This window comes from Anastrepha ludens, chromosome 5 (genome assembly GCF_028408465.1).
Source record: "Anastrepha ludens isolate Willacy chromosome 5, idAnaLude1.1, whole genome shotgun sequence".
Classification (NCBI taxonomy): Eukaryota; Metazoa; Arthropoda; class Insecta; order Diptera; family Tephritidae; genus Anastrepha; species Anastrepha ludens.
Window position 1 is genome coordinate 74,844,347 of NC_071501.1, and position 24,445 is coordinate 74,868,791.

Sequence of the window (24,445 nt, forward strand, 5' to 3'; positions counted from 1 at the left end):
TTTCTTGAAAATTTTAAAGTTTTTTTTTTTTTTTTTTGAAATACAAGTTTGTAAATTTTCGATATTTGAAATTTAAATTCAATATTTAAAAATTTTCGGGATCCCGAAACTCACACAACCTAATGTCGGTGTTGTTGGGACCTGAAAAACACGGGGATTCCATAGTATGTATACCTATATATATATACATAGCGAATTTCTGAACCACAAAGTCACTCAAGTCAATTCAGCGGAGCTATGCACTACTGCACTGAACTGCACTGCACTAAAATAAGTACAATCGATATGATAATATCTCAATGACCAAATGTAAGCTCAGCTAAGTATTTGGCGGTTGATTGCATGCACCGGTAATGCATGTGTTGTGAGTGTGGCGGGGGTGTGGTGTTTTGAGCGGTGAAGTCCAAAAGAATGATACACAAATGCGGCAGTGAGCTGCAAGATTGGCGCTCGGTCAAAACAGCAAGTTCGCCTCAAACATATCCACTTGCTTGGCATTCGAATGTGCTAATGGAAAACGCTACAGCTGGCTTACCACCACGCCAAAAGCACTTGCACCCCCTCCATTTGCCTTTAGCAGTGCACCACCTAATAATACTATTGCGCAAACTGCAAATAAATGTAAACAATAAAGTACACAACATAAAAAATACCTACAACAAAAACACAGAATTTTTCACACAAAAAAATTAATTAAAACGTAGAAAAAATTATGCACAACTGAGTTAGTTAGTTAGTGGATGCATTCCACTTACTCTTTTAGCAAATGATTCGTTGTTATTTTCTTAATACATTTCTGATGGCGTTTAAATCTTTATTAACTTTGGCATCAGCTAAGTACCCATAATTGGTCAAGTGCTTGCAGAGCTAATTTGCTATCACAAATGCGCTTATACATATTAATCCATGGTTCAAAGGTACTCAGAAATCCACAAATTTACACCCCAAGTACTGATACCTAGAAGATAATTAGAAAGAAATATATTATATAAATATAAAAGCTTAATCTTAAAATTGAAAATAATTAAAATTAAATCCATTCTTAGTAGAAAAAATTCATTCTGACTGAACTGCTTGAAACATTTTTGTGATGTGACTGTCCAAATGACATAATACAGGAGTTGCTATTTGTATTTCTGGTCTAACAAATAAAAATTGAACACTGGTGGTTATAGGTATGTTTTTATTGCTCCTCGCGATGATCAGTACACTTTGGCATTCGCTTAAACCAATTGACCAAGCATTTTGCTCAGTCGCTTTTCAAGGGCGTTTTTTAAATGATCAATAGTGGGAACCAACGTGAACACACCTTTTTTACCAGAAGGTGATCATGTAAAATCTTATTGATGCTCCTATACAGACTCTGGTGTCCGGTGGCAAAATTTAAAGTTTCTCCCTAACCGCTTAGCGTATGAGTGGAATTCGTTACTCATGCGAGTAATTTAGTCACGACGTCGCACTGGGCGGGTGAAAAACGTGCGTTCGCAATTGAAGCCTGTTTCAAGGCCAATGATTCGTGTGTAACTGCGCGCCCCAAGTAAAGATTTGTTTCACTCATGGGTGCGAAGGTACAGGGCAACAAGTACAGTGGCTAACACCCCGTTGCCGGGGTCCAGCCATAGAGTGCGAATGAGTCATAGAGACATAGAGTACGAATGAAAATAATGCACTCATTGCTAAAAGTTTGCACGATAATTCGTGTCAATCCGTGCGCAAGAGATCGGATGCCCTGGGATTTTTGAGAACTATTGATCATAATATATTACAGAAGGATCTAAAGATTCATCCCTTCAAAATTTAAGTGGTGCAGGGGCAATCGCTTAAGTCTAACGATTACAATTTGCGTAAAAATTTCTGCGAGCCAATGTTGGAGTGATTTCCTACGGTAAACACCGTCTTTTGGAGTGATAAAGTCCGTTTTCATTTAAATAGAAGTGTAAATAAGCAAAATCACAGTTATTGATCACCGAAATGACAGAATCCACCATTAAAATATCAACAATTTTTATTTTTTAATTTAGCATTTAATTCCTAACAAATGTTGTTCTTTGGAGCTTTGAAGTAGTTTAACAATTAAATCGATGAAAGAATGAAAAAAATAATATACGGCATTACTATTTATAAAAAATCCGTAGTTTTATGAGCATATGCATTTTTTCCTTTAAAACAAAACAAAGCAAATTTTCTTAAATAGGTTATGTGGTAAAAATCATTTTCACTTAAAAATATTCGTATTTCTCGCAACGATACCATGAAATCGAAAAAAAAATTACTCAAAAAAGACAAGCACACCAATAAAACAAAAACAAGGCAAATTTATATAATATATAACTATATATGTATGTATACATATATATATATTTATACTTAGATCTTGCTTTTTTCAGTTACTTCAACTGGGGTTTAATAAATTTTTCTTTATTTGATTTTTTGGATACCTCAAAATTAATGCAGTTTATGTTTTCGAAGCAAAAGAAGCTCTTATTTTTACTATGCTGCTTAGTGTATGTGACTCTCTATTTCTGTCAGGTATATATGTATATTATACATATATAGCAATCGGTACAATTACATCTCTCTATGGGCTCTCAAGTTAACTTCCATATCACGCGACTATATGTTGCAGAAAAGCATCGGCATCTACAAAATCGTCTTCAAATTACTCATGGCGGTGGTTACAACAGCTTTCGCACTGGAAATTTACTGGAATTTATCTGAACGTCACTGAACGTCAGTTTTTTTGTCTATACCGTCCGCCTATGGAACAAACTACCTCTTAAGCTCAGGACTACTAAAGATACATGGCACTTTAAAATAGTACCAATTAAATATTATTCACAGTAAAGGATAATCTCTACTATTTAATCATTTGTCTCTACGCTACTTCGGTAAATTCTTGAATTAATTTTTCTTCAAATCTTACTCTTACTTATGTCATTTAATTATAATTTAATAAGTTTTAGATGTCAAGTTCAAATTGAATAAATTTTTGATTTAAATTTTTTTGCATTATTTTGTAAGAACATTAGGATCTAACACTGAAATACAACCTGTGATTGTTATGTTAGACTAAATAAATAAATACAATAAATATCTCTCTTAAATTCATCGCCTGTTATAATAGAAAAACTCTCCTGATCTCTGCGTTTGTTAATAAAATGTCGTGGATTTTGTTGCATTTCGAAGTTCCTATTCATCATTGAAGTTTTTCTATTGTAAAATTCCTTACCAGAGTTTTTCAATGGAAGATTTTTCAAATTAGCTTTTTTTCATCATTAAATAGAACTGCTATGATTTTATACTCAAGAGATATACTCCCACAAGAGGAAAAAATTCCCTCGTTTTGGCATCACTGACTTCTTGAGCTTGTATTGATTTTTTCACCTTTTTTGAAATTTTTCGCGAGTGGTGCACTGAAGTTATATATACTTTTTTCCCTTAAGCATTTTTTGCAATATATATTTTTTTTCGTCAAACAACAAACTAAAGCAAAAAGTTCTCTAATGACATGAACTAAAAAATGCTACATACGAACCACGATAGACTTCCACAAAAAATAATGGCAGCCGTCTTTAGGTGACGCACTCATTAACTTACTTAGTAAAACCGCTTTTGGTTAGTGATTGCTTTAAGGTTCGAAGTGAATTGACTTACATTGTGAAAATAATCAGTGAGGCACTTTGCGTATTGTATAGTACAGTTTTGCCTTTTGACATGTTTTTTCTTATTCTGTGCAGGATTCAAATCCTTTGAGTTACCAGGTGATTTTAAAGTTTTAATCCTACGGTTTTCCAGAAAGACTGTGACCAAATTACTTTTACGACAAAGCCATGCCATGCAAAAATATAAATATGTCCTTCCGAAACCATTCTGTAAAAAAAAGGTGTAATTTTATTCTCCAAAAATTTTTATTAATTATAAATTTTGTATAATGGTCCTTCCACAAAGTAGCCTTAACGACATGTATCCTTCCAGCTCCCTGGCTGTTTCATACGTTGTACAATGCAGCCACTGTTATATTTTCGGCGTATAAACCCAACCTTGTCGTTGAGATGACTCATCTGAAAAACAAAGTTCAAGTAACTTCTAAGATTAAAAACCGAACTGCCGTCAATCTATGTCTAATTCTAACGAGTTTTTGTCTTTAATTGTAAGGAAGTGGAAGTTTATATTATTTACAGTGATTTAAAATCATACAAATTTCCGCTTTTGTAAAGTCTGTTATAATGAAACTATTACGAAGACTGAATTCTCAATTACATTAAACTGTTGCGGTATAAATATAGACAATGTTGCATGGAGCACAGGTGATCTAATGTTTTAAAATTACTATTCCACCATAAATTCAAATTGACATTGGAAACAAGCCGCTTGAATTTGATTTTATAAAAATCTTGCAAAATATTTATTCATATTAAAGATATTCTACAATCTTCAGTTGACACATGAAATGGCTTACAAAACTATATTTTTCAAAGTTAACAAAATATATGTACAAGTGCCTTACAATAGGGCTCACATGAAAGCCTCTATATACTAGAAGAAACAAAGCTAGGAAAGGAAAGTAAATAAGAAAAGAAAGGAAGTAATCTAAACATTTATTTTTTTATTTTTTTTTTCGCTTCTTTTATATTATATATAGGAGTATACTTGGGTGTACGAAACAAGTAAAGTAGTGGAAGACACTGAAGGATTTTTTAAGAGATATGTAGGTTCGTAGAAAGTTCTCGTTGTTATTGCAGTTGTTGTGGACTTTGTATTTTTATATTTCGAAAATGGCATTTTGCATCCCACTTCAGAATGCAGTGAGTTTTTGTGAATCCCATTTTCTCCTTTCTCGGCGTATCGGCAAACTTTTATGACTCAGTTTGCACAAACACCAATATTACATATGTATGTATGAGTTTGATTACCTAAGTAAATAAGATGAAATACATATATCTAGTATGTGTGTACAATGCACATAGTATATTATTTAATATAAAAAACATAGATATGCTGTAGACATTATGAGTTGCACATCAGGTCGGTTGCTGGTCAGGGTGTAAGTTGCGGTTGTGATAACGGATAGTAGATGACAGATAGCGGATAACGGATTACTTAAAACGGAGTTTCGATACAAGTAGAATATATCGTGCGGTTGCATTCCTCGTTTGGCATCGGTGTCATCAAAGGGTTGTTATTGTATTTTATGTCGTTGTTGTGACGATAAGCAGTTATCATTTATTCTCCAACGAGGTGAATCGATGACGCACGAAACGCTTACAAAGTGCCTGGAGCTGGTGCCAAATTCAGAGAAGTCGCCGAGTTGATGTGTCCGGCCAATGGGGCGGTGTGAATGGCACCACGAGTCTTCGCCACATAAACACCTGGACCTGTGCCCAAAGCATGGGAAACAGCAAGAGGAGCAGCAATAGCAGCACCAGGTCCTTGACTAAGAGAGATGCCGGGAATGCCACCCCAAAGACCGTGAGCGCTAATGGCGGCTGGTAAGCCCCATGAACCAAGTCCAAGTCCAAGACCAGGTGCGAGCAATGGACCAAGTCCCGGGGTCACATATGACACGCCCGGTGCGATCTGAGCAGTCAATAAGGATGAGTGTACACCAACGGCGAGAGCCAACATGACTACGGCAACAACGAACTGGAAGAGAGAGAGAGAAAGAGAGAAATAAAAGTGTAAGTATGATAAATGTGAGTGTTAAATTAGGAGATATGGTATGATTGGATAAATTATTCAAGAATAATTGATTATGATTATTTTTATTTTTTTTTATTTATATAAGCTTATCCAATGTAAATTTACATATGTACAACCTAAAAAACATGCAGCGCTAGCATCAGAGGCTATCAGCTGATTGAATAATGTATTCAAGAAATATCTATGCATTTACAATGCCTTTTTTAAGTTAAACGAAAGCAATTTAAAAATATTTTTTTTTTTAGTTTTATTTTATTTTTTGTTTAAAGCGCACCACAAACCAACTGATTGGACCCCTTCAGTGTGACTTGAAACCTGGAAAATCAACAATTGACCAGATATTCACAATACGCCAAGTCTTGGAAAATGTCCATAAAAGGAGAGTTGGCACACACCATCTTTTGAAAGCCGCATCCGAAAACGCGAAAAGAAGTTGCCTACGACGGAATTAACATTCACGCAAAACTAATACGGCTTTGCAAAAATACGTTCTGCAATAGCAGCAGTTCCATCAGAATTGAAAGTAATTTGATAACAAACGAGGTGACTCTCACTGGGCGACTTCTTTGATCTGATGCAGGAAAAATTGTGCAAGCTGCTCGCCTTAATCCCTCAGGCACCATTTATTGTAAGAGCATTTAATTGCAGGTGTATGCCGGTGACTTCATTGGATAAAGAAACAAAGCGAATGGGGTTGGTGGTGAACGCGGCGAAACGAAGTACCTCCTGTCACGAAATCAACAAACGGCACACTCGCGTAACAACACCGATGTCACCATTGACAGTCTTGATTTCGAAGTAGTACTTCGTTTATTTAGGAATTCCCATTAACACCGATAATAACGTCAGCCTTGAAATCCAAAGGAATATATCTCTTGTCAACAAGTGGAGCTTTGAACTAAGTGGGCAACGATCAGAACTAACTCTTTATAAATCTCTCATGGCGCAGAAACTTGGACGAGGACAAGATCCGATGAAGCGTCGTTTGGAGGGTTTGAGACAAATATTATGCGGTTTTTTCTTTTTTTACTTTTACCTGTTGCGGGCGGCGAGTATCGGGAGGATTGAATAATGAGCTGTATGAGCTTTACAGCCACATAGACATAGTACTTGAATAAAAACCCATGTTGTCCGAATGGATACAAGCACTCCGGCTCTAAAGGTATTCGACGTGGCACCAGCTGGTGATAACTGCGTTGGAAAGATCAGGTAGAGAACAACTGGGCTTCACTTAGTGTGTCCAACTAACCCCGGTTAGCACGAGAAAGAAACGACTGCCGCGCTTTCTTAAACTCGGCCGAAATTGCTTAAGCGATAGTCACAGCAATTAAGAAGGAGATAAATATTGTAGTAAAATATCTTTTAGTATTTGGTTCTTTCATAATATTTAATAATTTTTTTTTTTTTTACTTCACCAATTACGTAATTTTTTTCATATTCAAATTCTTTGACTTGAATTTCACAAAACTGTTACACTGTTTATGCACTCCACATCCTCGAATTACCTTCATGTTTGCTGATTAAAGAAGGATATAAGAAGAAAAGAAAGGGACTACTGTTACACACTCAAGAAGTGTTGACTTGATTCTGATTTCGAATACGAAATTTTGCCAACTTTTATACTAAAACATTGGTTAGACCTCAACGCAGCACCTCGAAATAATTGCAGCAGAATAACATATGTTCAATACGAGTGCGCAACAACAAAACTACAAAAACAACAGCAACAGCAACAGTAACCATTTAGCAGCAGTGACAGCGGCAGTAGGATAAGCGTCGGGTGTCGCCTAACTTCCAAATTGTAACGAAACTTGTCTCGTTACACACTCAAACAATTCTTCTAAGTAAACCACACTGGCAAAGCGTCAGCCGGAACTACAACAACAATGTTACTTATGGCACTAATATGAGTAGCTGCATAAATGCAATGGGACTAGTGTAATATTTTGTGTTGGTGGTTTTGCACGCCTGCCAGCTAAGCCCTGATCACCACCTTTCACTGCCGGCATTACTTTCCGACTTCAAGTTCACTCAACTCAGCTTGACTTAACATCATTCCACTACAGCTGCGGCACTCGGCTTCACATTTAATGCAAAAATAACTCAATGGCCAAAATTACGCTCAGTGTTGTGAGTGATGTGTCTGGTGAGGCAAGGTCCAAGAGAGCAATGATGTGCAAGTTTTCTATCGATTCGGCATTTAGTTGAAAGAGCAAGCCGCCAGAGTGACAGTTCACCATAATATTCATTTGCTTGACATTCGATAACGCGTTATGGATGGTATCTATATGATCAATAACCCCACTCAAGTACTATCCGCCTTGGAGAAAATACTACTGGATAGGCACTCATATTATCTTTAAGTTGCTCACCTACATGTGGTTCTTTAAGTTTATGGGCCATTCTGCAGAAAATTATTTCAAAGCTTTCAAACATAGTTTTAATTATTTCCTGATGGTTTGCAGCTCTATTTCTTTTACTACTTTTTAATATGTACTTAATTTTAAGATTGCTCCAGACTTGTTTTTAATTAGTATTAAGTGAGTGCATGATTTCGGCCGTGTTCATTTTTTTGTGGTCCGATGGAAATACCCGATTTTACTTTAACTGCAAATAATTTGGGAAAATATCCGAGGCCTAATTTATATTCTTAGGCTCCACTACTGGTTTGCGCTTGACATCTGAAACTCTACTCGATGAGGCCATAATCACTGTTGGTAATGCTTTCAATTCTGCCCTGCTACGAGTGTTGCGTATGTAAAAGTAAGATGGGTATCATCTTCAAATATCCCATTACTAGCGAGTTGTATTCTATGTATTTTAAGTTTTCCACTATTATTCCCATATTCTCGTAATTTTCGTTACACATTGCAGGGTATGCCACGGGAAAGCTAGGAAATTGGTTTCCAATGTAAAAAAAAACTGTAAAAAACCAAAACGGAAGTTATAGCTATGAGAAACAAATAACACAGTGTTCTGAATTAGGCGAGTAATATATAATTTGCTAATGTTTTGATAAAAGTACTACCTCCTGCTTCTCATAAAGTCAATTAAAATCATCGAAACAAAGAATGGATAATTTGGTGCTTTTCGATAACTCATACCTACAAATAATTACGAGTAAGTTTCAGCATTTCAAGATAACTCACTACCTCGCTTAAAAAATGTAACGATAGAAAACTTCAGAGGAGTCTGGTACGATCCACGTAATTAGCAGCAGGCTCATAGTAGCTCAAGATTCGAGTGAGTCCAATCACAAACTTGCTGCTCACTATGTCAAAAGAAGTCAAAATCGCATATTAAAATATATATTGCCACTGATACATACGTACACCCATATAAGCACACATACATGGATAGGTATGCGCAAACCTCATACGTCAATAATTGCTTCAATTATGAAGTAAACAAACTCAGTGCACTCATTCAGTTTGGTTCAATATGGTTCATACCTTTTTCAAAGCTTTTGGATCTCCGTCACTTTTGGCACTAACAAAATAAGTGGTCGCGTGCTTATACTGCAACTACGCATATGGCACTACGTATTGAAGCGTGAAAAAATTTATAATTTAACATTTTTCCTATTAAATAATTAATGCAAAAGAATTTAAAAACGAATGTGGAATGAATTCGGAAATATTTTTGAAAGGCATCCTTGAAAGTTGTGAATTGTTATGTTATGAAATATAAAGCATAACTTACAAAGAAATTCACTTTATCATTAAGAAATCATTTCACAGGCATTTTTTATTCTCCTTTAAGCCAGATCTCTCGTCGAGCTACTTTGGATTCCTGTTTCATAAACAAACTTCAAGAAATATGATATTATATACATTTACGAGTATATGCAGACTATAATCGGGGGTTAAATATAGTGTCCTGACGGACACCTCTATTAGACGGACATCTCGCTTGAGCGGACACTTTTTACTATACTAAGTTTTAGGTATAAATTTCGGAACAAATTACTCTCTTTTCAGCGGACACTCTCTTGGGCAGACGTTGACAGTTATTTTTCATAAAATTGTTGTTGTTGTTAAAACCTCTATTGGGCGGGCGCAAACCTCTTATCAAAAGACATTAAAATTTCTTTTCATAACAAATCAAACAAACAGTAATCAACATACGCGAACTGCTCATAGGCGGACAAAATATAAAAAATTTGAGTGAGCAGTTACTTACATACATACTTTATAATTGCAAAAAAGGAGTGATGTTTTTTTAAGCACACATTTAGTTTGGTTTACCGCAGTAATTTAATACTATTATCTCTGGACAACGCAGCACCTCGAAGGGAATGTCAAAATAATGTTTCTACCTAGTAATACGACTTCAGTTTGCCAGCCTTTTAATTAAGGAGTGATTCGAAATTTTAATATTTCGATATAAATTTAAACATTTATGTTAAGCATATCTTGGTAGGTTTAGAGACTGGCTCGACTGAAAAAAATATCTTCGAAGCAACGCATTTCGTAAAATAAGTTTGGACAAAGGTTTACACGGAAACCTTAAAAAACTGTTTCCAAAAAGCAGGATTTAAATAAAATAGGAATATATTAACTGAATTCGAGCAACAATGGCTTCGTTATTTGAGTTATCAGAGATCCTTGGGGAATTTAATAAAAATTCTGATGACAACCTAGATTTCGGATAGGATTTTGTTACTGATGAAAACAGGGAAACTGTTGTCAATAATAATACTAATAATTTTTTCAAACAAAATGGCTTTGAACGCAATTTGGCGGCGATGACTTTACTGTTTTTGAACTGTTAAGAAAGATGGAAATAAATAGCCAATCTGATATACGAGTATATAGGTAGTTTGACTGAAATGTAATATTTATTTTTATTTTCTTTTTTTAAACGCCATTTATTTATTTATTTAAGTCTATGAATTACAATCCTTACAGACTGTGATACAAAAGTTACTTAGATTAAACTACTGATATATTACATTTGAAAGCGAAATATCGAGAACGAAATCATTATGAACGGTGTTTAATTCCATAGGCATACTTAGTTTTAAAGTTTCCCCCATAAAAGGGTAAAAATTCCTAAGAGATCGCTGGGGAACATTGAAACGAATCCTTTCCAACAAGTAGGGGCAATCAATTACTCCAGTAATAATATTAAAAGTAAAAGACAGATACAGTATAGACCTACGAATTTCCAAGGAATTGAGGCTTATAAGCATGAGGCGAGCAGAATATAATGGCATGGGAATATAAATAAAATACAAATATGTACAAATAAAAAAAGCATATTCTAAATGAGACCTAGCAAAAGATTTATAGAGTAACTTAATGGTGTAGGGATCAGAGAACTTAGTGGCGTAACGTCTGACGAAGCCCTACATCGAAAAAGATTTTGAAGTAATATAATATAATTGATATGGTTATTAAAAGAAAATTGATTATCAAAGAGAGCGTTTAGGTCCCTAAACTCGCTAACGCACTGCAGGACACATGTCGAGATACTGTACTTAGTGCACAAAATGTTAGATGTTTTCGAGTAAGATATTTGAAAGCACTTAGATAATTTCAGGCACCACAAGTAAAGTCTATCGATATCTGCTTAAAGTTTTATGGCATCCTTCTCCTTATATCCCTAAGGATTTAGGTACATAAATGAAATATGCGCTTTCGAAGAAATACATACCCTTTTTTTTTGTACAAGTTGTAGTTTTTGAGAGAGAATTCGCTTACTTTAGTGCTCCGCATGTCAGTGCGATGTCTACATCCTCATCCGATAGAAGAACGGCTAGGTTGTCCGACGCAGTCCTGGAGTGCTGCAGATTGATCTGGACAACCTTGAGACCCATACGTATTGGTCGTTTTTAGGGGCGACAAGCTGCATGCCCGTATGCTGCTCATTAGCGCCGTCGTTTTTGGTAGACCCGGCTTCTTCCAGTTGCATGCACATGAGCAACTCATTAGCGTCGTCAACCTCGTCCTGCTCATCCTCCGGATTTGCAGAACGGAATAACTTCAGATGCGCTTTCTTCACGCCAAACCGAAGTTTGTTGTTCACTTTTTCAGTAGCTCAATACTCTCCTCCGTGATTGGGAGAAGAGAGGGCACACTGTTCCTTTGCGGAGTCTCCACTTTGATGATGCTCCAGTCATCCATTGGAACAGTGCGGTTGTGTGCTTGTAAATATGGTATTAACTGCTTAGCTTCGAAGTCCATGTTCGGTATCCAGAAACCTTCCCAATCACACTTTTACTAATATCGTTTTGAAGGAAATCAACAGAGAACTGATCGTCGCATTTGAGCACCCTGCAACTAGACCCTCCGGGCTCGCCATGACGAGATCAACGGCAATGCAAGACAGCCGTGTCTCGATTTTGGACCACCGTTCCAACGCAGGTTTACCGCGGTTCGTTAACTCGTCCACCAACGCTGTTTGCAGGTGATCCCGTGCCACCTCGTTAAACGCGCGTTTGACTGGTTTGGGCGTCAAAGCAGTGTGTGACGTCTTTATGCTTTTTCGCAGTTTTACCGCCCTCGTCCTGCGTTTTACGGCTTCTGCCTTCTCGGTGGCCTGGAACGCCAGGTACTCATAGACCACCTTTTGGCACCTTGCCTTATCGGCCACATCTTTGGGATGAGTTTTACCTTCGCCCCCATTTTTGCTTATTCTGCCGAGAATAGCGAGAGGCCTCTAGTAAAGCTTGTACCTAGACGGGCCTTTTTTGCGGTATTGACGCTTTGCCCCTTGGAATCAGCGGATGTAGTAGGTTGATTTATACTTGATGGCGTGCTGTGGCCCACAGCTGTGTCATCAACTGTCTCTTTACTAGAAGCCAGGAGCTCTACCCCTGAGGGAGTTCCGAATTTCCTCAACTCGATTGTGTCCGTCTGTTTGTCTGTCCGTTTTGTCACTGGGTTCATCCTTTTGTCTGTCCGACTGTCCATTCGTTTTGTCTATGTGTCAGTCCGTTTGTCCCTCTGCTTGTCTGTTCGTTTGGTAGCGTTATCCGATTTTTTTGCTTTTGGTTGTTTGTTCATTTATCTGTTTCTTATGGTCCCCTGCCCTTCCAGAGGGCTGATGATGTCGCCATGTGCGGTGACCAAATGAGGATATAGAGGAAATAAACGGTCCGCCATGGCAGCGCCCCATACCATGGTAAGGCCACCGTTACAACCTGAAGCGGCCTGATATCAGGAGGGCTTCGTAAAGAGACAGCCTAATTTTATCCCCCCCAAACCCACCTAAAAGGCATGGGTCCCGTTACACCTTGGGTTGAGGGAGTTTTTTTTAACGAAGTTTACGTCTTCGACCTGTGTGGTTCGCAGGAGACCAACCTTACTACCTTCCACATCTGACAGGCATTCCCCCATCCACCACCTGGGGACGCGCCCTATAGGGCGTACAAACGTTTAATGGTGTTCTTAGAAGGCGCACTTTTCACATTATGTAATTTTTTATACGCACGTTGAGTTTTCACAATTGACTTCTTTTGTTGAATGTAAATTTGAACAATTTGGGAGCGCTCGCGTGGCGTGTATGCCATTAAGCGATCTGACGTCTCTGTCAAAAGATAGAGGGCTGCCAGATGGGTCCGTCGAATATTGGCAACCCTGTATAACTACGGTTTATAATTATGGCTTATATAAAAGTCTCTATATACCAGAATAAAGTCAGGAAAAATGACAATTTTTAAAGAAAAGAAGTAATTTAAATCTTATACTTTTTATTGATTTTTTTCTGCTGCTTCTTATATTTATGCATAAGTATGTGAAATGGTGGAAAGTGATGGTAAAAGATTATTTTTAATGAGTATAAGACACAGGTAAAAGTTCTCAAAACTTTATCGTCGTTGTTATTGCAGTTGTTGTGGACTTTCTGTTTTTATATTTTGAAAATGGCATTTCGCATTCCTCTTCAGAATGCAGTGAGTTTTTGTGAATCCCATTTTCTCCTTTCTGGGCGTTTCCGCCAACTTTTATGACTCAGTTTGCACAAACACCAATATTACATATGTATGAGTATGATTACCTAAGTAAATAACATGAAATACATAGATGTATGTGTGTACAAGGTACATAGTATATTATTTAATATAAAAAACATAGATATGCTAATGATATTACGAGTTGCACATCAGGTCGGTTGCGGGTCAGGGTATGAGTTGCGGATTGTAGATAGTACATAGCAAATGACGGATAACGGTTGCATTCTTCGTTTCGCATCAGAGTCGTCAAATTGTTGATATTATTGTTTATGTGGTTGTGGTAGTAGCAGTAAGCATTTATTCTCCAACGAGATGAATCGATGACGCACGAAACGTTTACAAAGTTCCTGGAGCTGGTGCCAAATTCAGAGAAGTCGCCGAGTTAATGTGTCCGGCCAATGGGGCGGTGTGAATGGCACCACGAGTCTTCGCCACATAAACACCAGGGCCTGTACCCACATCAATAGAAGCAGCAATAGGAGCAGCAACAGCGACACCTGGTCCTTGACTAAGAGAAATGCCGGGAATGCCACCCCATAGGCCGGGAGCGCTAACACCCCAAGCATTAATGGCAACCGGTGCGCCAAGACCTCCCCACGCGCCAGTTGCGAGCAGTGGACCGAGTCCTGGGGCTACCAGGGAAGAGTGTACACCAACGGCAAGAGCCAACATGACTACGGCAACAACGAACTGGAAGAGAAAAAAAGGCAAACGAGTACATAAGTCGGTGGAGGTGGGAAGCAGTAAAATTTATGCTATGTGTTATTGTCTAAAATATTTCTAAATTGTATAAAAAAACAAAATATATTTCTCTATAGTTCTTATGTTGTTCAAATATCCATTTCTGATTATAATATTAACAATAAAATTAATTGATCTCATCCTGCAGATATTTTAACATAATATTTTTAAGTTTTCTATTAAATCACAATATTTCACTTCTGAAATTTTCTGCCATTTTTTATTTTTTTTAATTCCCAAATTTGCTTTACTTGAAATTTCACTTCTGAAATTTTTCTGGCATCTTTTTTTGTTTTAATTCCCAAACTTCCTTTACTTGAAATTTCACAAAATTGTCACACTGTTCATACACTCCATATCCTCGAATTACCTTCATGTTTGCTGATTAAAGAAGGATTTAAGAAGTAGAGAAAAGGATTTGTTGTACTGCTGTTACACTTCTTGAGTGTTGACTTGATTCTGATTTCGAATACAAAAATATGCCAACTTTTATACTAAAATATGTGTCGTACTTCATATGCAGCTTCAAATAATTACATCAGCAATAAGTTCAATATGAATACGCAAAAACACATAAATAAAAAAATTACTAATTGTAGCAATCACAATAACAATAACCATTTAGTAGCAGCGACAGTGGCAGCAGGAACAAATGCGGGCGCCGGCTAAACTTCAAATTGTAACAAAACTCACACTAACTACAAAAACAATGTTATATGTAACACTAATTTGAGTAGCCGCATAACTGCAATGGGTCTAGTATAATATTTGTGTTGGTGTTTTTGCACGCCGATCAGCTATTGCACTGCTCACCATCATTCACTGCCGGTATCAATTTCCGACTTCAAGCTCACTCAACTCAGCTTGACTTAACATCACTCCACTACAACTGCGGCACTCGGCTTCACATTTAATGCAAAAATATCTCACTGGCCAAGATTACACTCGGTGCTGTGAGTGATGTGTCCTGTGAGCCAATGTCCAAAACAACAGTAGTGTGTACGTTTTCTGTGGATGCGGCATTTAGTTGAAAGAGCAAGGGGCCAGCATATCGGTTCTCTATAATAATATTCAGCTACTTGGCATTCTTTTGCAAGCTGATGGATGGTCGCTGGCTAACCAATACACCTACAAGTACCATCTTTCTCCTCTCTATCACTCTTTGTTTATTATTAAGCAAAATTATAACTATTGCTTCGTTTTTACAGCGGTTTTTTAGTTCTTTACTTTTTTTATTATCCTAGAGTTTTTCCTTATATTTTATGAATTTGTAAAAGCTCTAGGATAATAAACAAAAGTAAAGAGCTAAAAAATAGCTGTAAAAACGAAACGAAATATATAATATAGTATTAAGAGTTGTCCAACATTCGAGTGAGTCAAACCTCAAACTCGTTGCTGGCTATGTACAAAAAAAGTCTAAATCGCATACTAAAAATTATATATTCCCACTGATATGTACGTACATACATATTGAATTTTGAAGTAAACAAACTCAGTGCACTCATTCAGTTTGATTCGATATAGTTGGTTTTTTCATACTTTTTTCATGAATTTTAAATCTCATTCGGCGTTGGCTCTAACTAAATAAGTAGTCGCGTGCTTACACTAGAATTACGCATACTCGAATGCCACTATTAATTGCTAGCGCGAAACTATTTAAAAATCTATAATTCTACATATTAAATAATTAATGCAGAATAATTTGAAAACAAATTATGAAAAATTATTTGCTGTTGGTCCTAAAACTATGTTGGTAAGGAATTTGAACAGAGTTTTGAAAGTCGTCATTGAGAGTTGTGAATTTTGAAAAATAAATCATAACATACCATAACTGACACAGCAATTCACTTTATTATTAAGAAATCGTTTCACAAGAGCAACTTTGAATTATTAGGCCCTTTCTTTTCGCCAAGAGTTAGCAACTGGCGAATAGATGAAGCAACCGGTATAAATGAACATAAGTTTTCAACGCGGGAATAGAGCTGCCTTAAATTACATGTGTTTTTAGGATGTGAGTTATACCAGTCTAATGAGCTATAGTCAAACTCTCTAGCGGCGAATCTTATTCGATAACTTTATTGTTGATTTCGCATGCAAATTTTTCGTTAAGTTAAGTCAAGTTTCAAATATGCTTATACATACCTTCAGTTACTTGTACCTGAATACCCCGTTTTTGTCACTGAAACATTTTAAAGGAGATCAAATACTTTTTCTTTTAATGCTGATTAGAAAACGAATGATGGTGTCAGATTTGGTCAAAAATTAATTATAATTAATTTAAATACTATTTTTTATTTAGTTATAAAATTTTAGATTTTCAAAATTTTATTTAAAACCATTCTGTAGCGCTGTAAAGGAGCTTTCCAAAGCACTACTTGTTTGTTGAAATCGGACCATTCTTGTGTGGCTTATCTACGTCCGAAGTAACACGCCCATAGTCAAAATCTGAAACCTGTGTAAATATGAAGCTAGTGAACAATATTTCTAAATCTTATTTCCTTTTTTACGAACCAATAGCGCTACATTATATTAAAACCTCTATTTTGACTTTGAAAGTATATGACTTGATGATCAGAGCAAAAACAAAAAGGAACGTAAAATATCAAGAATTTCTTACTCCCTTTAAATTGAGTCCTTCAGCGTACAAATCGATTAACTCCACTTCGTTCCCACGACAGTCGGCTCTACGTTACCGGCCAAGGACTATCGCTTCATCAGCATTTATGTATGGAGAATGTTTATGCTGCTACAACAACAACAACAACATTAACTCCACTTTTTGAAAAATATTAAATTTAAGTGGCAAAGCGTAACAAGTAAGACAAACTTTGTTGTGCTTTGCAGCACTGTCCAGTTTTGTCTTACATTCACCTACTAGAAAGGGTTCTTAGTGCAACTTGGCTGACTCTACAAATTCTAATACCCCGTCTTAGTACCCCGCCACTTTTTCTCAATGAGATCAGAGATGATATATTATAACAGAACTATCAACATTTATTTTTATGGAAAATCTGTAATAAAAATATATAATAACTAACATTTTTGTAGTAAAAAACTTAAAAATTTAAGCACTGAATTTAACTTTATTACTTTTTTCAGCTGCCAAATCGATTAACTCTACCAGTCACATAAAAAATGTAACATTATTGAGAATTATTTTTTCACCTCTTCTATTTTATTAATTTTATATACCGTTCGATGAAAGCTCTGTTTGTATTTATACATTTCACAATATATATTTGAATTTCTTTTATAAATGAAATTTTAAAAATCGATGTACATTATTTCATCGCATTTCTCAACTTTTTATTGTACTGAACGGCTTAATTATTAAATGTTTTACAAGGAAAAATTTAATCAGGAAAAATTGGAGACTTTGAATTCATGGTTTTTTACAACAGTGCATGTACAACTTGCTTGAGTTCTCTAGGCAAAATGAGTCCTTGCATTCTCAGTTCCGATAGTGACTAGTCATCATTCGACAAAGTTTGTTGATCTTCAGGTAAAACCGAAGAGTGATTTTTAGGCAGTGTATTCGCATTTTCCTGCTCAGATGGTTCATCATCATTCATGATTTCAGTATCAGATTCACCAGGTTCTACATCACTACATTCATCATTTGGCAAGGCTCCTAAATCTGGAATTTCATATTCTATCTAAAAGAAATAATTTTCTACCTCACTACCAATAGATGCAACCTCTAACTTGGGGTTTTCATTATACAGGGTCCATGTTACAACAAGATTTGAACTGTTTCAATATTCTCCAAATATTTTATTTTCGAATTATCAGTTTGTGAGGTCAGGGCGGACGCTCAGGTGTAGCCAAGAGTTCAACAGATAAATAATATCAATAATTTAATTTTTTCTTTTATTGCTAAACCGATTTTTGACCCACAAAATAAAAATATGAAAACATTAGATTAAATCTGTAAAAATATGGGACTTCTCCTACTCTTTGCTCAGTAATTTAATTGCCAAAGGATTGAATGAAATCAGTAAATAAACATATATCAAAGAGATTCATATATCCGGAAAGTAATTGAAAGTTAATCAACGATCGAACTTACGACTATTTCAGTGCAATATTCCATATTCTTTGTGTTCTAGAAGAATAATAAATAAAATAGAATATAAAATATAAATAACAGTGAACAAGAAATATCAGAAACAAGAATTAAATAACAACTCATTATCTTGGAATTTTGTAACCGTATCTCGAAAACTGATTACCGCAAGTAAATTCACTCTCAAGTGAATATTTATCACCTTAGTGTCCAAGTGCAACAGCAGTGGCATTAAATATCAGAAATTTATTTTTAGCAGAGGTCAGCCACATTTACACTTTAGATTGCTTTATTGCCCAACCTAACCTCACTTACACGACATTTCTATTGTTGGTGAAGGGGAAGTCTCAATTCTGCAACCACCGTCATCTGCAAAAAAAGGGCAAGGCAGTTAAGAAAATAATCTAAATTCTAAACAAAAATGTCACAAAAAGTTGTTTGAGAAGTACTTCATAATTGTACAGCTATTGAACTCAGTTAAGTGATCAGCGCGAGGGGTAATCAAAAGCAATTAAGAGATTGTAGTGCGCATGTCAACTTGACTCAAATCAGTGGCATTAAGAGGGCGTTAGGTATTTGAAAAATTGAGGTAGGAAGGAAAGAAAATATAAAAAAGAACAGATTTGTGGCATAAATCAAAAATTCAAATGAAAAAAATTTTAGCTATTACTTTCAGCTCCGGTTTCACCAGTCAATTGTAAATCTGACTGTTAAAGTTTAAAATAACAAAGCTTCATTTTAAAATTGTACAACTTTAAATATAAACAGCCTGAGAAAATTGAAAATTTAATCACTTCTTTTAGCAACTCTTTTCAGCCATTTACATACATCTTTAACTGGTCGAACATATAGTATACCCCTCACTCTCAGTTTTGAAGACGCAAGTAACTCTGGAAGCACAGTCTATATGCTCCGACCTCCCACAGGATTGCCAAAATAATGTTACGAGCCAATACGAAAACAACCAATTTTAATTTAACACTCCCAAGAAAGGAATGTAAAATATTGGTTGAAGTACTGACGAGACATTGTCTCACTCGATACAACACAGCTAAAATGGAATGGGTCCAGAACGATGCGTGTAACTTATGCAAAGAAGTAAGGGCACCTACTTCGCCACTGCTTTGTTCTAAGCAGAACTCATTGCAACTGCCTTGCTGAAAAAAAGTTTAAACTGTTTATTAAAATTCGCCAAAACATGTATCACGAACTATGTTTAACACGACTCCAACAGCACTAGTGACACTATCTGCATCCATGTACCTCTCCTGTAGGCATAAGACCCGTGTGGTTCATGTGAGATGTATTCATATCAGCCACATATACCTCACCTAATCTTAACTAATGGGCCTTTGCTGTTCAAAGATGCAGCGAGTTCTTGTCAAAGGGAATGTATTAAAAATTTCCTTGCTCCTGTGTTTGAACCAAGAAATTAAAAAAAAAATTACAAATTACTCGTTTTATTCAACTCATTTAATGCTTTTAGTTACTTACATGCTGGAAAAATTTAAATTAATGAAATCATTTTTTTTAATGTTATGTTTTAATTGAAATTCGTGAAACCATAGTAGATATAGGTAGTAAGTAGTAGATGGCACTACAACCGTATGTCGGTTTTGGCCGAATCTAAAACATTGTGCCATCTAACTCGGTTCGCTTCTTGCTGGCGCCAGTTGGTGACACTGAATGTTGCCAGGTTATGCCTCACTTGACCTCACAACGGAGATGAGGTTTTTCTCTTCCTCGTCGTCCACCAGTAGGTTCCCTCTCGAAGACTGCCATGCTGGAGCACTTTCGTTCATCCTCGAGACATGGCCAAGCCAGTGCAGCCGCTGTATTGTAATACACTTCACAATATCGACATCTCGGTATAGCTCGCTGTTCCATCGGATATGGAACTCATTCTCGCCTACACGAAGAGAACCAAAGATTTATCGGAGAATTTGTCTCTCAAACGCTCCCAGTGCTCTCTTATTAGTTGTCGTCATCGTCCAAGCCTCTGCGCCATATACAAGGACGGGGATGATTAGGCTTCTGTACAGCGTTATTTTCATTTTTTAAGAGAGAGCTCTACTTCTCACTTGCCTACTGAGCCCAAAATAACAACTGTTGGCAAGAGTTATCCTTCGTTTAATCTCTAAACTGACGTCGTTATGACTGTTTACACTGGTTCCAAGGCAAACCTTTGTTTACACTGAGCTTCTTCGTTAGGTAAGCCCTTTCAAAATGGTTCGAAACAGATTCCCGACTAATCTTCCATACCTAAGCAATAGACTAAGTACAGTAGATTCTGTTTTTATGCGGTTTTGAAATAGTGCGGCCTTTCGGGAATTGTACATATAAACAATATTCTAAACCAGCTAAGCAAAAACTCATCACAGATTACATCAAAAATGCTAACCCTACAAGTATGGAACCGCCTGCAACACCATCCTGATCAGACGTGTACATTTCCTCAAGTGACGGAAGTAATTTTACGCCAAATCCTAAACGAACGCGCAACATGTGGGTATTGTCTGATTCTATTTCTGACTTAAATTTATTTTTCGATGCTGACGTTTCTTAAATAAAGATATAATTTTCAAAAATACAATATTTTGTTTATGAGATTTTATTTAATTATTTCAGGTTCATGCGGTCTATGGAACGTATCTATAGTTATAATATGGGACTAGTACCCTATTTTTATGCGATTTTATTATATTATTTCAGATTTATGCGGTTCTTGTACTGTACTCACAAATCTGTCTGACTCAACGCTTCCCATAATTTTTAATTAATTGGAATTATCTTTACTTAATGAATAATTATTCCTTAGTATCAGCTAATACCCGGTAATCCCGATGAACGCCGCCGTCTGTCTAGGATATTAGATACGAACGACCATCGCTGAAGAATGTACTCGTACACAATCTTCTCTATTTTGCCTATATTTTCAGGCGCTGTAACAGAAAACTGACTTTATTAAACATACAACTAAAATAAAAATGTCACTTCTTAAGGCGTAATGCCTACTTTAGATCAGCGTAGAATATGACAAAAATATCTGACTTAAAACAGGCAGAGCTTTTAGAATTCTAGCAATGCTAAATGAATAAGTTAAAGAATTTAAATTAAAAAATCACTAGAGTTTGATTTTATAAAAATCTTGCAATATATTTATTCAAATCAAAAATATTCCATATTCTTCAGTAGATACATTGAATATCTTACACTATTATATAAGTATACATTTAAATCGCACATGTACATATATGTATGCTACTTATGTACAAGACATTTATAATAGGGCTTATATAAAAGTCTCTATATACCAGCAAAAAAGACAGAAGAAAAAAAGTTTTAACGAAAAGAAGTAATTTAAATTTTTATTTTTTTTTTACTTTTAATAGATACTTTTCTGCTGCTTCTTTTATATGTAGGTTACTTATATTTGTATGTACGAGTATATGAAAAATGTGAAAAGATGGAAAGTGATGGTAAAAGAATATTTTTAATGAGTATAAGACACAGGTAAAAGTTCTCAAAAGTTTATCGTCGTTGTTATTGCAGTTGTTGTGGACTTGGAATATTTATTTTTTGAAAATGGCATTTTGCATAGCTTTTCAGAATGCAGTGAGTTTTTGTGAATCCCATTTTTCTCCTTTCTGGGCGTTCTGGCAAACTTTTATGACTCAGTTTGCACAAACACCAATATTACATATGTATGAGTATGAATACCTAAGTAAATAACATGAAATACATATATATAGTTGTGTACAAGGTACATAGTATATTATTTAATATAAAAAACATAGATATGCTAATGATATTACGAGTTGCACATCAGGTCAGTTGCGGCTCAGGGTATGAGTTGCGGATTGTAGATAGTACATAGCAAATGACGGATAACGGTTACATTCTTCGTTTCGCATCAGAGTCGTCAAATTGTTGATATTATTTTTTATGTGGTTGTTGTGATGATAAGCAGTTAGCATTTATTCTCCAACGAGATGAATCGATGACGCACGAAACGCTTACAAAGTGCCTGGAGCTGGTGCCAAATTCAGAGAAGTCGCCGAGTTAATGTGTCCGGCCAATGGGGCGGTGTGAATGGCACCACGAGTCTTCGCCACATAAACACCAGGGCCTGTACCCAAAGCATGAGAAACAGCAATAGGAGCAGCAATAGCAGCACCAGGTCCCTGACTAAGAGAGATGCCGGGAATACCACCCAATAGACCGGGAGCACTACCACCCCAGACATTAACGGCAGCTGGTAAGCCCAAGGGACCGAGTCCGAGGCCTGGTGCGAGCAGTGGACTAAGTAATGGGCTCACATATGAAACACCGGGAGAGATTTGAGCACCCAGTAGGGATGAGTGTACACCAACGGCAAGAGCCAACATGACTACGGCAACAACGAACTGGAAGAGAGAAAAAGATAAGAGATTAAGGGCAAAATTGCAAATTGAAGAGAAATGTAAAAGATTTTAATGAGAAATACTAAATTTTATTTTAAGTTCACGGAAATACGTTTTAAATAATTTTATTTTGTTTTTGTGTATTAACTACACGCTTTTGTTATGTTTATGGCATTTTTTATGAATTTAATACAATTTTAAGGCGTTGTTCCAACTTTCTCGGGTTGTCAACACCATGCTGCCAATATATTTGAAATTTCAATAATTAGTGTATTACGAATAAAGAAAAAGTTTTTGGTAAATAAAAATTTAACTTCAATTACACTTTTGTTTTGAAAAACAAAAAAAAAGTTTTTAAATATTCTTTTCAATACTTGTTCGCTATTCCTAATTATTAACAAACACCCTTTTTGATTGTTTGATCGAGTTCTTCCCATAATTTTCGCGTTCGACTTGATGTTTTTCCATGAATCGTGTTTGTTGGTAACACTAAAATTTGGTGATGTTATCTTGCAAATATTTTAACAAAATATTTTTATTTTTGCTTTTAATTCGTGGTATTTCTCTATTAAAATATTTTTAATTTCATCAGCTATGTGTTTTTAATTTTTGTTTTTATAATATAATTCTTTAACTAGGAATTTCACAAAATTGTCACACTGTTCGTACACTCGACATCCTCGAATTACCTTCATGTTTGCTGGTGAAAGAAGGATTTAAGAATTAAAGAAAAGGATTTGTTGTTCTACTATTATACACTCAAGAAGTGTTGACTTGATTCTGATTTCGAATACAAAAATATACCAACTTTTATACTAAAAAATGTGTCGTACCTTATATGCAGCACCTCCAAAAAATTACATCAGCCATAAGTTCAATATGAATATGCAAAAGAATACACATAAAAAATGACAAATAGTAACAATAACAATAACCATTTAGTAGCAGCGACAGTGGCAACAGAAAAAATTGCGGGCGCCAGCTAAATTTCAAATTGTAACGAAACTCGTCTCGTTACACACTCAAACAGTTACTCTTAACCACGCAGCCAAAGCACCAGCCTAAACCACAACAAAAATATCATTTATAGTACCAATGAGAGTATCTGCATGAGTACAATGGGACTAGGTAATATTTTGTGTTGGTGTTTTTTCGCCCTGATACTGTTTGTTCACAGCCAAATCTCACTCAACTCAGCGTGACTTAACATCACTCCATTACAACTACAGCACTCGGCTTCATGCAAAAATATCTCAAATTAAACTCAGTATTGTGAGTGCGGTGACTCGTGTGACAAGGTTCAAACGAACGATAGGATAGTGTGCAAGTTTTCTGTGGATTCCGCAATTAGTTGAATAAGCAACCCGCCAGCATATCGGTTCACTATAATAATCAGCTATTTAGCATTCCTTTACGCGCTGATGGATGGTCACTGGCTAAACAATACACCTACAAGTACCATCTTCCTTCTCTCTATGACTTTTGCCGCATACTTTCTACTAATGTTTTTGAGCCAAATTAATGAAATATAAACAATAAGTTCTAAGATGTTAAAAAAAAACAAAGAGCTAAAAAGCA

At 35.9% G+C, this 24,445-nt stretch overlaps 3 protein-coding genes across 3 annotated transcripts; all 3 read right to left on the bottom strand.

The window, feature by feature from the left end:
- Window positions 1–4,940: 4,940 nt before the first annotated feature.
- Window positions 4,941–7,311, bottom strand: LOC128864412 (adult cuticle protein 1-like). The gene is made up of 2 exons (XM_054104048.1): window positions 7,206–7,311; window positions 4,941–5,643 (listed from the first exon to the last, which is right to left on the bottom strand). The coding sequence occupies exons 1-2, from the start codon at window positions 7,209–7,211 to the stop codon at window positions 5,263–5,265; spliced, it is 387 nt and encodes a 128-aa protein (XP_053960023.1). The 5' UTR covers window positions 7,212–7,311; the 3' UTR covers window positions 4,941–5,262.
- Window positions 7,312–13,730: 6,419 nt separating this feature from the next.
- LOC128863144 (adult cuticle protein 1-like) lies at window positions 13,731–14,877 on the bottom strand. The gene is made up of 2 exons (XM_054102116.1): window positions 14,769–14,877; window positions 13,731–14,347 (listed from the first exon to the last, which is right to left on the bottom strand). Exons 1-2 carry the CDS (start codon window positions 14,772–14,774, stop codon window positions 13,994–13,996), a joined length of 360 nt encoding a protein of 119 aa, XP_053958091.1. The 5' UTR covers window positions 14,775–14,877; the 3' UTR covers window positions 13,731–13,993.
- Window positions 14,878–21,594: 6,717 nt separating this feature from the next.
- LOC128863302 (adult cuticle protein 1-like) lies at window positions 21,595–23,666 on the bottom strand. The gene is made up of 2 exons (XM_054102413.1): window positions 23,557–23,666; window positions 21,595–22,870 (listed from the first exon to the last, which is right to left on the bottom strand). The coding sequence occupies exons 1-2, from the start codon at window positions 23,560–23,562 to the stop codon at window positions 22,481–22,483; spliced, it is 396 nt and encodes a 131-aa protein (XP_053958388.1). The 5' UTR covers window positions 23,563–23,666; the 3' UTR covers window positions 21,595–22,480.
- Window positions 23,667–24,445: the final 779 nt, after the last annotated feature.